The following is a 13132-nucleotide window of genomic DNA, read 5'->3' on the forward strand; positions in this document are numbered from 1 at the left end:
ACTCAGCACATAGCTGTATTGGGTATCCAAAAGATTGTCCGAGAATAAATATGGCCGAAGAAAAATTGACCGAAAGCAAAACAACGAAACGAAAATTGCCCTAATGGAAAATTTCCCGAAATCATAATTTCCCTAAGAACATTTTAGCGAACCAAAAAGTTGCCCGAAGAATACAATAACTTTCATCTCATTATCACTGTCAGGCAATTGTCATTGTCATCCCTGCCAATTTTTGGAAAATGTTATTTATTGTACCTATCAAAGTGCCTATCATCATCTCGCATAAACACGTAGAATGTCAGTGAACAGGGAAAACAGAAACTGTTAGTCCACAGTTATTTGTATCAAAAATGCACGGGTGAAGAAATATGTTTTGTTTGCTTTTTATTAAATAGACCGTGTGTAAACTGATTGCCCTCTATTAGAACAATATTTTACAAAAAAGCGACATTTTGGATAATTTTTATTTCTGTTGTATTGCAATTACTAATAAACCAAAATATAATTATTATCCAAACCAAACCAAAACAAAACCTATAATACCTATTAAGAAAATATCAAGATCTACAACCCCTTTGCATTGGTGATAACCAGTCATTCAACTCAATGAACTAAATAATTATTAAAAATATATTAGGTGGTTAAAACATTTATTTTTGTACAAAAAACAATACTATTAAAATAAGCTAGATAAGAATATTTTAATTTATTACTGTCTTTGCTTCTGGAATGAAAATTGTCTTTGTTTTCAGTTGATCTAATCCAACGCGAATAAAAGTATTTAAAAATAGTTTTTTCTGATTTTTTGGTGATTTCCAGATTTTTTCTTGTATGTATGTATTGTATTTTCTTGTATGTATTCCATAATGTGAATATTGTATTTATTATTATTTATTTTATCTTATTAATAACACTTTACCGTCATTTTTAAATTTATTTTACATGGGCATTATTATTGTTATAACAAAAAGGCCTATCTCTATTAAACAACTAAAAATACATTATTTATTAAAATTTACGCTCAATTTATCTTCAGAACCGTTCCTCAAGGTCTCTGTTTAAGTGTTAATACAAAAACACTATTAAAAAATTAAAGACTTTACATTTATTGGCCAAATAAACCAAGTGATTTTCTTTAAATTGCTCTCCTGAAAAGTAGCAAAAATTGAGATACGCCTTTTCGTCATAAAGCCGACGATATCAGTCTAATAAATTTCCATAATATTATAGGAAATATATGAATACTTAATGAAAATTAAAAAATGAAACATGAATATAATTAACATATAAATAAAAAATTTAGAACTTGTCCTATGCTACCTAAGAAGTTTGTTTCGTTCAAATTAAATCCCGGTTTCTCAAGCGCGAATAAAAATTTGGAGATATAAAACGGAAGGTTTACAATCGTAAACTGACAGCTCATTTACCGCTGTCCAGTTTCGAATACTTTAGAACTCCATAGGCGTTCAGAAAATATATTTTTTAATTTTATCTCTTGTTAAGAGATAACATTTTGAATGTTAAAAATAATTATAATAGGAATGTTTCTTTACCTGGCCAGGACCTGTTAAACCTGCTGACATCACAGCTGCTGATTGCTGTGCTGCTGCTGCAGCCGCTGCCATTGATGCTGCACTCAAAGAACCATACGCAGCTGAAGGATTATAATAGGACGCCATTGATTGTCCCATACTTGAAGCTGCCATGCCTAAAATAAAGAAAAATGTTTATTTAAGGATTTCAGTTGGATTTTTTTACAAAAAGTATTCAAGAGATTTTTTTCAACTCAAAATCATGATAGAAATTTAGTTTTTTATTAGAATAATCAAATAGAGTTGATTGAATCAGAAAAAATCAGAAAACTCTCGGTACGAAACCATACTTACAACATCAGTTTCTAGATAATACAGGGTATCGCATTTGGTTTGTCAACTATTTTTGGAGTAAAAATAGAGGATATTGATAGCATATTGGCATATATTTATAAAATAACGGGACTTTACATAATTCCAGTAAGTGTGAGTATGTTTTCGTCATGCATTTTTATGCAATTTCATTAGTTCATTTCAAATATGACAGATTATACTTCAACGTGATGGGAAGGACTATGGGATTAGCGATCAATGCGTACATAAAATTATACAAACTCACATAGAATGGGTTTCCTCATATTCATTTATTTCAAATAGTTTATCATTTCATAGTATAAGGAGATTAATTTAATATGTAATTAATCTATAGGCAATTCACGTCTGTTTATTTTATGTTTATTAAAATAATGGGGACTGTTTATTATTAGTAACAATTTGGACACCAGGAAATATCTCACGATTTTTAAATAAAGAAAAATGTAATTTTCAGTATAAGCAAATGCAAGTAAAAGAATGATTGATAACCTATAAATTACCTAACTAAAACAACTAATGAAATTAATATCAGTATTATTTCAAATAAAAATAAACATTTGTGTAATTTTTATATACCAAATAGTATAATGAGAAGAATTCAGATGTAAAATCTGTGCCCTTGAAGTTCGAGAAATATATAAAGGTCTATAATCCCTACACAATGACAGTATACTAGACAGGTGGTCAAAATGCTCTGGAGATGTACACATATCATATAGTTTGTTATGAGAAAGGCATTGGATATTTCCATAACGTGTTTTGTCTATCTATCTTTAGTTCGACTTATAAATTACTGATACTAGTTTAAGTAAAAAAATAATCATTGTAGCTGGATAAAAAATATCGTCAGTGGCACTGACACTTTTTGCTCGTCAACAAATACATGCATATTTTCGACTTCCCTTAAATAGGCTTGTTATGAATAATTTCCTAACAGAACATAAGTGTTTGGTTAATAAAACAAATATACTTTCTAAGTTTTTTATCTTCCTTGACAGCGACAGTATCAACCTTTGAATAAGAAGACTAAGGAAGGAGCATAATGCTATCCATGTATTCATGCATGGTGGGCGGAAAAAGGACTCTAGGGTGGGGATCCTTGACAGTTCTGTTTGACGATTCATTTGACACGTTTGAATTTGATTTGAAATTTTGTGGATTTGTCAGTCTTTACGGAGCTTATTTTATGTTATTTATTATTTATTCTACTACTGATAGTTGTAAGGTAGTAAATCTAGATGGAAATTGTGGCAGAACTTAAATTAACATTGACACTATCGCTATTTATCGAAAAAGACTCTAAAATAGTTGGTTGTGTAGCCTGCGGTAGATCTCGGCAAAAATCGAGTGAAATAATGGAACAACTTTTTTTCTAGTAGGTGACTATATAATATACATACGTGTAGTAAACCGATCATTTATAAAATTCACTTAAATTAACTAATTATATATTTTTTCTTGCATTTTTGCTTTTATTTACTACTTGTCAAAGATTAGAGGTCAAAGAATTTAGATACGTCAATTTGACTTACCTGCTTCAGTAGCGTATCGGATGTTTATGGTTATAAATAATTATTATAACTTATCTATTTTATTAGGATTTTATATTTTTATAACAATTTTAATAACTACCAACATTTATTCACAACGTAAAATAAAAAAATAATATTGAGTCTACCCCAAGTCTACCCTACATCATAGTTTTACATTTTTTTTAAATAAAATTAGAACGGCACTGATAAACCGGAATTTAAGTCGGCCATATTTGAGGTTTGAGGCCCATCGCGGTGGATCTAAGATTTTTGATATGCTCCTTCCTTAGTCTTCTTATTCAAAAGTATCAACTGAATAGGCTAATTTGGTATAAAATACTATGTGGGTCTCAAGTCTGTGGCTGAGTATAATAACCATAATATATCATATCTATTAGATATGATAATTTTTCTAAAAATAGAAGCAACATTCTCATATGGCAACCAATCCTGGATTAAGAATCACTCCAAAAAATACAAATCAACTAGTGATTGCAAATACTATAAGTCATTAGCTACACATACATATAATTAACATAAACGCTGAAGGAATCAACTTCGAAATTTACAGATGAATGTAGCAAAATAAAAACACTAAATCACCACAATACACCAAAACACTTTTACTTTTACACTGGACGCGCGTTTCGCTAACCATGTTAGCATCATCAGCAGATGATTATAAACTAAAGTACAATCTACAAGGTGAGCGTTTATATACTCGCTCAGTGGGCCCCGAGTGGGCGTGGCAAAATCTAGCCAACCGAGTCAGAGCCAACTAAGCGTAACAGTTAGATTTCCGCCACTAGAGTAGTAGGGACAAAGTTCAAGTTCCTTCAAGTTCTTTGTTCCTACTACTCTAGTGGCGGAAATCTAACTGTTACGCTTAGTTGGCTCTGACTCGGTTGGCTAGATTTTGCCACGCCCACTCGGGGCCCACTGAGCGAGTATATAAACGCTCACCTTGTAGATTGTACTTTAGTTTATAATCATCTGCTGATGATGCTAACATGGTTAGCGAAACGCGCGTCCAGTGTAAAAGTAAAAGTGTTTTGGTGTATTGTGGTGATTTAGTGTTTTTATTTTGCTGTGTAACACCAAAGGTTCCAAACCTCAACTGTAATCAGATGAATGTAAATAAACAGTAGTTCGAATTAAAGCAACAATGTTGTACTTTAAGGTCATGAATTCTTTCAGACTGACATTCGAAAAGAAATATTTCAGTTATAAATTCCTTCTTGACACCTATTTACTTTCGCTGACTGTCATCGAAATTAGTTTGCAATGTCCGCCACAGACAATGGGTACCACCGCAAGGTTAGTCCTTTTCTTTATTTAACTCGTTACGCAACCGCACCAGTACTGGAAACTAAAAAAAAACACACATCGATTGTTCAAAGCGATACTTGAAAAATCATCTCTCACAAGAAACAATCAATCAATTGTAATGCTTTTTAATTAATGTCTTTGTCGACGATTACTAATTTCTCTCTGTTTCTTTCGATTGCTGTTTATATAATCTCGCACAATCGACTCATTATCGTGTCGGAATCTTCAACTCGTTGCGAGAATACGTACGTTATGTTCATGTGCGTTTTTATTCGACCAAGTTAGACCACCGGCAGTCAAGGATCAGCCAATTAGTACTTTTACAACTGAAACAAAGAAGCGAGTGATGGTTTATGTACATTCTCTTAATCTATCCGCTTTATCATTTTCTGATCATTATAGAGAATAGAATAATATTCTTTTAACAATTATAAGATTATTGAGAGGCCGTTCCATGCAACAGAGGAAGGAATTAGAAAATGGGTGTTAAACAAACGTAGTCTAATTATTAGGAAAATGAAACGGAACAAATATCGCAGGGAAGGTGTATGATTGTAGACAATCTAGATTGAGGTGAAATGCTTCCACTGATGTGAAATACCAGGGTCGATAAGGGTAATTTGTGACAGATTAGTGAGGTGACGACTCAAACGACAAAATTTCCACCAGTATCTGCTCCCTTTGGAACTGGCACCCTTTATAGGCCCTACCTGGAAATTGGAATAATATAATTGTAATATGTTGTCGCACCCTAAATAATTATCTTCAAAGACGAGACTGAGTATCTCACAGAAGTAAACTATTACTGTTGAGGGTTGGAACCTTTGGTGTTACCAACGACCTATAACCTCCTTGGGTTAGAGGTCGTTGGGTGTTACCACAGCAAAATAAAACAAAAATTCACCACACTACACCAAAGCATTTTACTTTTGCACCGGACTCGCATTTCGCTAATAAAGCTAACATCATTAAGTTAGCATCATCAATATAGATTAAAACTTAGTTTTAATCATCTGCTGCTGATGCTAACATGGTAAGCGTAATGCGTGTCCAGTACAAAAGTAAATTGTTTTGGTGTATTGTGGTGAATTTGTGTTTTATTTTGCAGAAGTAAATTAACAGAAAAATATCTAATGCAAAAAGAGGCTCTATCATTATGAGACTAATGATCTTCCTAAAGACTGCTTGTTTCTTCTCTACATCTAGAAGGATATCATCAGCACTCTCAGGATAAGGAGGGTAACAGTCCACTGCAAGTCTCAATCTCAGACTTTGAAAGCAAAAACACACTTTGTAGTCGTGTATTAGTTGGACAAAATAGAAATGGAGATTGATAAGATTATGCAGCTTGGAACACTTTACATACAGATTACACATCATCTCTTTACATACAGATTGCCTGAGAATTCTTGGAATCACATTACAACATACCTGCATGATGATTTTTTACTTGCATAAAATATCCTAGCTCCAACTCTACTTAATAACAAAAATTTGTTCTCTTTTTATAGGTACCGGTAGCGATGTTATTATAGACAAAGAACGCGACCACACGATATTTTAAAGATAGCGACTAATGCCAGGTTGACAGCATGATAAGTGTAGATGAAGAGACTGAACGTTACTGGAAAGCATGGGTATTTCCGCAAATGAATTAAAAAAATAGAAATACTTCCTCTATCTTTCATTATTTTCTTACTTTCCCTTCTATATTTTTCTACATGCCTATAAAAATCCCCCAAAGACATGCAAATATCGTAACTCGTAACTAATCTGTAATTAGAATTTTTTTAATTAATAATTTTTTTAATTCTAAATTCTAATTCTAAACTAATCTGTAAGCAAATAAGAAGCCAAGTAGAGCACAGCCGTATACCATCCTTTTCTCGAAGGTATTAGCGGCACTTGTGACAACCCTGTAACTTCGTTTGCTTATCAAGAGGACATACTATAACTGGCCAGATTACCAAAATATCTATGAATATGTGACATTGATTCACTGACAGATCAACAAAATTCTAATGTAATTTTAGATGTGTCACAAACTTCAAATTTTGAATTTTAGGTAGCTTTAAGAGGAAGGGAAAAATGGAATATTTCGAAATATACTTATGGATTAAAAGTTAGCTGTCTAGCCGCTACCGGTAACCGACTTTCCAATTGGGAAAACGGTTGAAAACTAGAATTAATCGATTTGATCCCGTCTGATTTTATTTGTATACGAATGTAACAACATAAATTCAAAAATTATGAATTAGTGCTACTCAAACTTCTTTAACTTCGACAGTGACTCACCCACCGGCATCAAAATTCTAAGGTAGGTACTTCTAAAAGTGTTGCAAACTTCAAGTTCTGAATTTTAATGAAAAATTTCGAAATACGGATTAAAAGTTAGCTCTCTTCGCCGTCACTGAGTTTATGGCGACGGTAATAGGAAAACCTGTGATAGGACTGTTTTGAAAATTTGGATTTTTATATAGAGGCACCTGCTTCATCTTATCTAAAATATTATCAGCGTTACAGTTTTGAATAGGTGCTTAAAGAGAAACTAAATAAAATAAACCGACTTGGTTTTACATGGAATCTCAAAACATTTTATTGTTGAAGAATTGTGTTGCGAGACATTTTTTTACGTTCTATGTTTTTGATGGAATTGGTTAGTCCCTACTGAATAATCTCTCCAATAGGCACTATTATCTTTAGTATCAGTAAACCACATTAAACATTTTTAATTTTAAAAGCAGGTTTAAAAAAATGAAACCGAAAATTTTCCAATCCAATAATATACAGATTCCTATTTACGTTACCTTACTATTTAGCAACGAAAAATTATGACGCACATTATACAAACTTATTTAAAACGATTTTGAAATGTAAAATAATTTGCTTTCAAACAATGAAAAATTAGCGTCCATTGTATAATTCTTTTACAATGCATCTATTCGTTTGTTCAGATGATTATAGGCTTGGTGTTCCGTGAATGTTGATTGTTTACTTTGAAATATTATATTAAAATATCGAAGAGGGAACAATGGTTCGTATGTCGGTGTGAAAAAATGCTATAATTGTTGCCAATTGAAGAGAAAATAAAGTTGTGACAGTTGCGATAGCTCGAAAACTATCATGTGTTTTTTATCCGACGTAATATTGATTCAATACGTTTTTGTATACATATACAGGGTGTTTAGTGTTGACTGGGTTTTCTGTAGCATATTTCACTGGAGATGAAAAGGCCAATTGTGGCTCTATTATAAGAGTACTAAGTAGTACTAAGAATTGATTAAGGGATACCGAGAGAAAAAAAGTCATACTCAAAACAAGTTGAAGCAAAGTGAGCCAGAGCGAAAAAATAAAAGATCTGTATTTCTCTACAGATACCTATTATAATAATTTAAATGTCTATTAAAACAATAATATACTGTATGATCGAAAAAAAAGCGGAAAAGGTCAATCAATGATAATTTGGCAATGATAATATCTAGTCAGTGGCATTTCTCAAAAAACCGTTTTTCTTTTCAAGTGGAGCAATAATCTTTCATAGTCCAGTATTAGAACATGCAATCAGTGAAATTGAAAACTGTGATGGAATGCCGAGAAGCACTGTCCTGGCTGCGTCAAGGCGAGGCTACTCTGTGCTGGGTGCCAGGCCACAGTAATGTGGCGGACAATCAGGAAGCAGACAGACTCGCCAAAGAGGGGGTCAGGGGAAAGGCCGTGGCAGATGACCCACCACTTGTGACCATCAACCCACTGAATGAAGCTATAGGAAATACCTTCAAGACCAAGCAGTAAGAGACGTGGCAACACCGTGAAGACTGCGCTACAGCTCGAAGATTATGGCCAGTGGTAGATAGTAAAAAGACAAAACTACTACTGGGGCACAAAAAGAACCTAGTACGCATAATTGTAGGTGTCTTCACTGGAAACTGCCCCATGCACGGGGGTAAACCTCGTGAGATGGAAGATTTCCAACGACGACTACTGCAGAGAATGCGGAGGGGAAGAAGAAACCATAGGGCACCTAGTGTGCACTGGAATACTGACGCTTTAAAACATTAGGGCAAGGTTTTTTGGAGAGACTAGAGGAAGCAGCAGAAGCCAACATCAGCGACATCGGGAACTTTGCAAAGAGCTGGAAGTGCTTTAACGCAAAGGAAGAATGAGAGGAAGGTTTGGTACAACAATACAGGGATATCGCAATGGGCCCACGGCCTCCGAGTGAGGGATTAAACATGATTCCAAACCCCAACAACCTAACACAACCCTCCACAAAGATATGGATTTATTAATAGGATTTCATTTTGGATGACAACGCTTTTATCTTTGAAACCTGATTGTTTCAGGTTTATTCTTAAAAATCGTTAGAAAGCCACATTGAACTAAATGTAATTAACTTGTAAGACAAATTAAAAATTTGTTGTAAACATAATTAACTTGTAAAGACTCTGTACCATAGAGCTGAATGTTTAGAAAATATAATTTAATTTAATTAACATACTAAAAATATAGACGTATATTATTAATTTCTTTGGTAATATTAACAACGCATCTTAATTATTTGACCAATGGCTATAAATTTATTTTATGAGCATTAAACGTGCCGTATATTAAATAAAGCTGAGAGAAGCCCAAAGTCATTTCACCTACCCACTTGTGTTTAAAATATGCAAATATATGAAGTTGCACCTGTTTCAAAAAAACCTGTCACTTTTTAGTGGAAGGTGTAACGTAGTTGAATATTTGTTAGTTGACTTTGAGAAATGAATATTCTTTTTTGGATAGTTGGAAATTCTAAGTTACTATTTTGTAAATAACAAAAGGCATTGTAAAGTGACTTATTGTAATGGTATGGTATAACAAAGTGGTGTAAAAAACTGTAACTTTTTATAAAAAACCTAAAACACAGATTCTTTAAAAAATATCCAAGAAAACATTTGATTGAAAAAAATATTTGTAGAAAAACCAAGCAGCTCTTGGTGACATACCACTTTCAGCATACCACTTGTAGCTGAGTCAATACTCTCTGCAGGCACACTATTTTGAATAAATTTTATTTACTTTAAACAAGGTATTTCCCACTCCTGATCTAATTTTTCGTACCTTTTCATTAAAAGTGCTCTATTTAAAAAATAATAATTACAGATACTTGTTCAGTGGAAGTACGCATGAGCTTTGATTTTCTCAACTGCATTAGCTAATTATTGTACTTTGTTATTAAACTCTTCGAGATGGCTCTCGGCCTTATCCACTTCGACCTTTTCAGGTCTGTTGTGGTCTTGTTCTGATCATTAAGTTACATTCTCCAGTTTTATTTTTTTTGAAAAAATCTAAAACCTTGGAGACTGAACCCTCCATATAGTAGCCTATCAATGGCCTATAATTCAGTGATGTCAGCCACGAAGCCATGTACAGTTTGACAGAATATGCACATAGCTTCGTCTATTAATCCTATTAGCAATGACTAAGCATCCCATTATCATTTAGATGCATATTAAGGTTACAGCGCCCCGTTAGTAGACCCACGACAGTCTTTACTTATCAGATCTGCCATTAAATCTTGAGAATATTCTTCTATGAACTTTTGTCTCTGCCCTGGTAAACTTGTTTACCATCCTAGAGATTTGTTGGTCACCCGGCCTTTTGTAGCAATTCTTGTTGCTTGTCCGTTTCTACTTTGTCGTGCTTTGACATACTTTAAAATACACACAAACAAACTTATATGGAATCACTGTTTATTTCTGACTAAATTTCATGCAAGGAAAAAAAATGGTATACAACTTTAAAATAAGGCTTTTTGTTGTAAATAAACATGATAATAAAACTATCTAAAAGATCTATATAAAAAAATGATAATAAAACTATCTAAAAGATCTATATCTAAATAAACGAATGCTGAGATATATTTTCTTTTGAATTTTGCGTTTCGTAGTAAAATCACGATTGTCCGGTAATTTTCATTCGATCCAAAAAAAATTGCCTAATGTTGGATTAACAAATGTATAGAGGGGAAGAATTATTGCTCTCGTTGAAGAAGGAATGCCCCAAAGAGACGTAGCAGAGATAAAAGGCTTTACCCAGGGTGTTGTATCGAAATCATATGCAAGGTACTTGGAATTAGGAAGATACAAGAACAGCTAGGCCCAGACAAATTTGTCAAAAAGTCACAACTAAACAACAAGACCGTCTTGTGTGCGGTTGTCAGAGCTACAAAGACAGTTTCTGGCAGCTACAGGTGTGAACGTTTCTGTTGAAACCCTAAGAAAAAGGCTTCATGCTCGAGGGTTTTACAGCAGGCGAGAGTTATGGATCCCACAGTTATCTCGGCAAAATAAACTTTTAGCCGTTAAATTGCCTTCAACATCAAAACTGGACAACTGAGAATTGGCAAAATGTTCTTTTTTCGGATGAGACCAGAATTGGCATAAGATCAGATGACCATCGAATTCGGGTTCTCAAAGCTCCAGGAAGACGAGCGAGACTCCAAGCTGCCAAATCTGTACAAAGATATAAAGGAGGAACTGTAATGTTCTGGGGAGGTATTATGCTAGGAGCAAAAACTCGATTGTTACCACTTCAATACAAACTTTAACGGGTCGGAGGTATATTGATTTAGTGCTAGAACCAATCGTTAGTCTTTGGAGAGCTCCAATTGAGGATAATATTAACTTCATGCACGATACTGCACCTCCTCATACCAGCAAAGTGACTAGAGAATGTCTAGAAACGGAAGGTGTCATAGTTTTGGACTGGCCTGCATGTTCACTAGATCTAAACCCTATGGAACACTTGTGGGACCAGCTCAAAAGAAAGGGTTACAGCTCGTCGAAACAATCCAGGAAATCTTGCTGCAGCAATGGCAGAATAGGAAAATATACCCCAAGACAACGTTGATGATTTAATAAGAAGCATGCCAGCGCGGATAGAAGTTTGCATAAGGGCTAGAGGTGGCAACAAGGATTATTAAAATTATCAATTTTCTTTTTGTTTTTGCTTTTTGGCCATTAAAAATTTAAATCTTATTTCGTTTCAAAAACAAAAAAAAATACCATTGGGTTTACTTTGGGAATTGATTTTTTTTATTGCTATATGGATTATTTTTCATTAAAAGTCATTGGTAAGGACTGAGTTTTATTCATAAACACAAAATGTTTGAAAAGCTGATGATTCCATATTAGTTTGGTTGTTTGTATAGTAACTAAAATAAGCCTAAAGTGAAATAAGTTTGAATATTATACATTCTCACTTAGCAATAATCGAACTACCCACGAACTTTATGAACCAATTTGTATCATATTCTTTCTTCTTATTTCTTCCGCTAAATATCCATTAATTCTCTCGAACTATTTCACAATAGTACATCGGCCAGAAAAGGCGACCATTTACGCGTCAATCAAGCATCGTTTAATCTTTCGACTTGACGGGTCGGATTGGTTACTTCTTTTTGATTTATTAAGCGTACGAGAGAGCGCGCTGACGACAAGCGCTCGATTAGGATCGGTCTTTGACGGGTGTCGGATCGAATTGAGGTGGTGGATGTGTTGCGTCTTAGAGATGGAATTTAGAAGGTCGAAAGTTATATATGCGAAAGTGAAAGTTTCCGTTACTATATATTTTTGTGCTTCAAAAAGCCCGTCTAGAGGCCTAGTAAACTAGGCTTCTTTTTTTACTTCTTGTTGATGTAACATTTGTTATTCATCCATTAAATGTAAAGCTTCATTCAGAACCTCGAAATTAGTCGTCGTATCCTTTTTCGGTTGAGGTTTAAAACACTGTTCCGCTTCACCATCTCTGTATTGGTCGCCCAATACTACTCCTTCCTGGAGGTTGATATCGTAGCATTTTTTGTGGAATTCTATCATCACACATTCTTTCTATATGTTCCTTCCATTTGTTTTTATATACTTTCACTTTTTCTTCTAATGGTTGTATATTTATTTCATTTTTTATTGTGCCATTTCTAATTCTATCTTCTCTACTTATTCCTTTTATTTTTCGTAAGAACGTCATCTCCCTTGTTCTGAGTCTTTATTCTTTTACTTTTGTGGTAGTCCAGGCTTCACTTCCGTATAATACTATCGGTACCGCTAATGTATTATATAGTCTTACTTGTATTTCTAGCCGGGCTTTGTTTTTAAAAGTTTTTGCGATAGTTCCACACACTGTGCACTGACTGGAATTTTTTTTCATGTAGTCATTATCTTTATCATAGGTTATGTGGCATCCCAAGAAGCTGAAGTGCGATATTTGCTGTAAAACTATTCTGGTGTGGATTGCCCCAGTGTACCTCCATTTTTTTTTCGGTAGATATTTTTCCATCATATTTTGTTATTATCTTGTCTAGTAGATGAACCTGCCTTTGTAAGA

At 33.8% G+C, this 13132-nt stretch overlaps 1 protein-coding gene across 2 annotated transcripts in view; it reads right to left on the minus strand.

Annotated features, from left to right (window-relative positions):
- The window catches only part of LOC115883295 (transcription factor sox-2), a 113402-nt gene that overhangs the window by 27013 nt on the left and 73257 nt on the right, over positions 1-13132 (minus strand). For both annotated transcript variants that reach the window (XM_030901629.1, XM_030901628.1), the window contains exon 4: positions 1554-1708. In XM_030901629.1, the coding sequence (XP_030757489.1) occupies positions 1554-1708 (155 nt within the window). The remainder of the gene's footprint in view (positions 1-1553; positions 1709-13132) is intronic.

The sequence above is a fragment of the Sitophilus oryzae genome, unplaced genomic scaffold (assembly GCF_002938485.1).
Source record: "Sitophilus oryzae breed Bouriz unplaced genomic scaffold, Soryzae_2.0 scaffold_1869_pilon_pilon, whole genome shotgun sequence".
NCBI lineage: Eukaryota > Metazoa > Arthropoda > Insecta > Coleoptera > Curculionidae > Sitophilus > Sitophilus oryzae.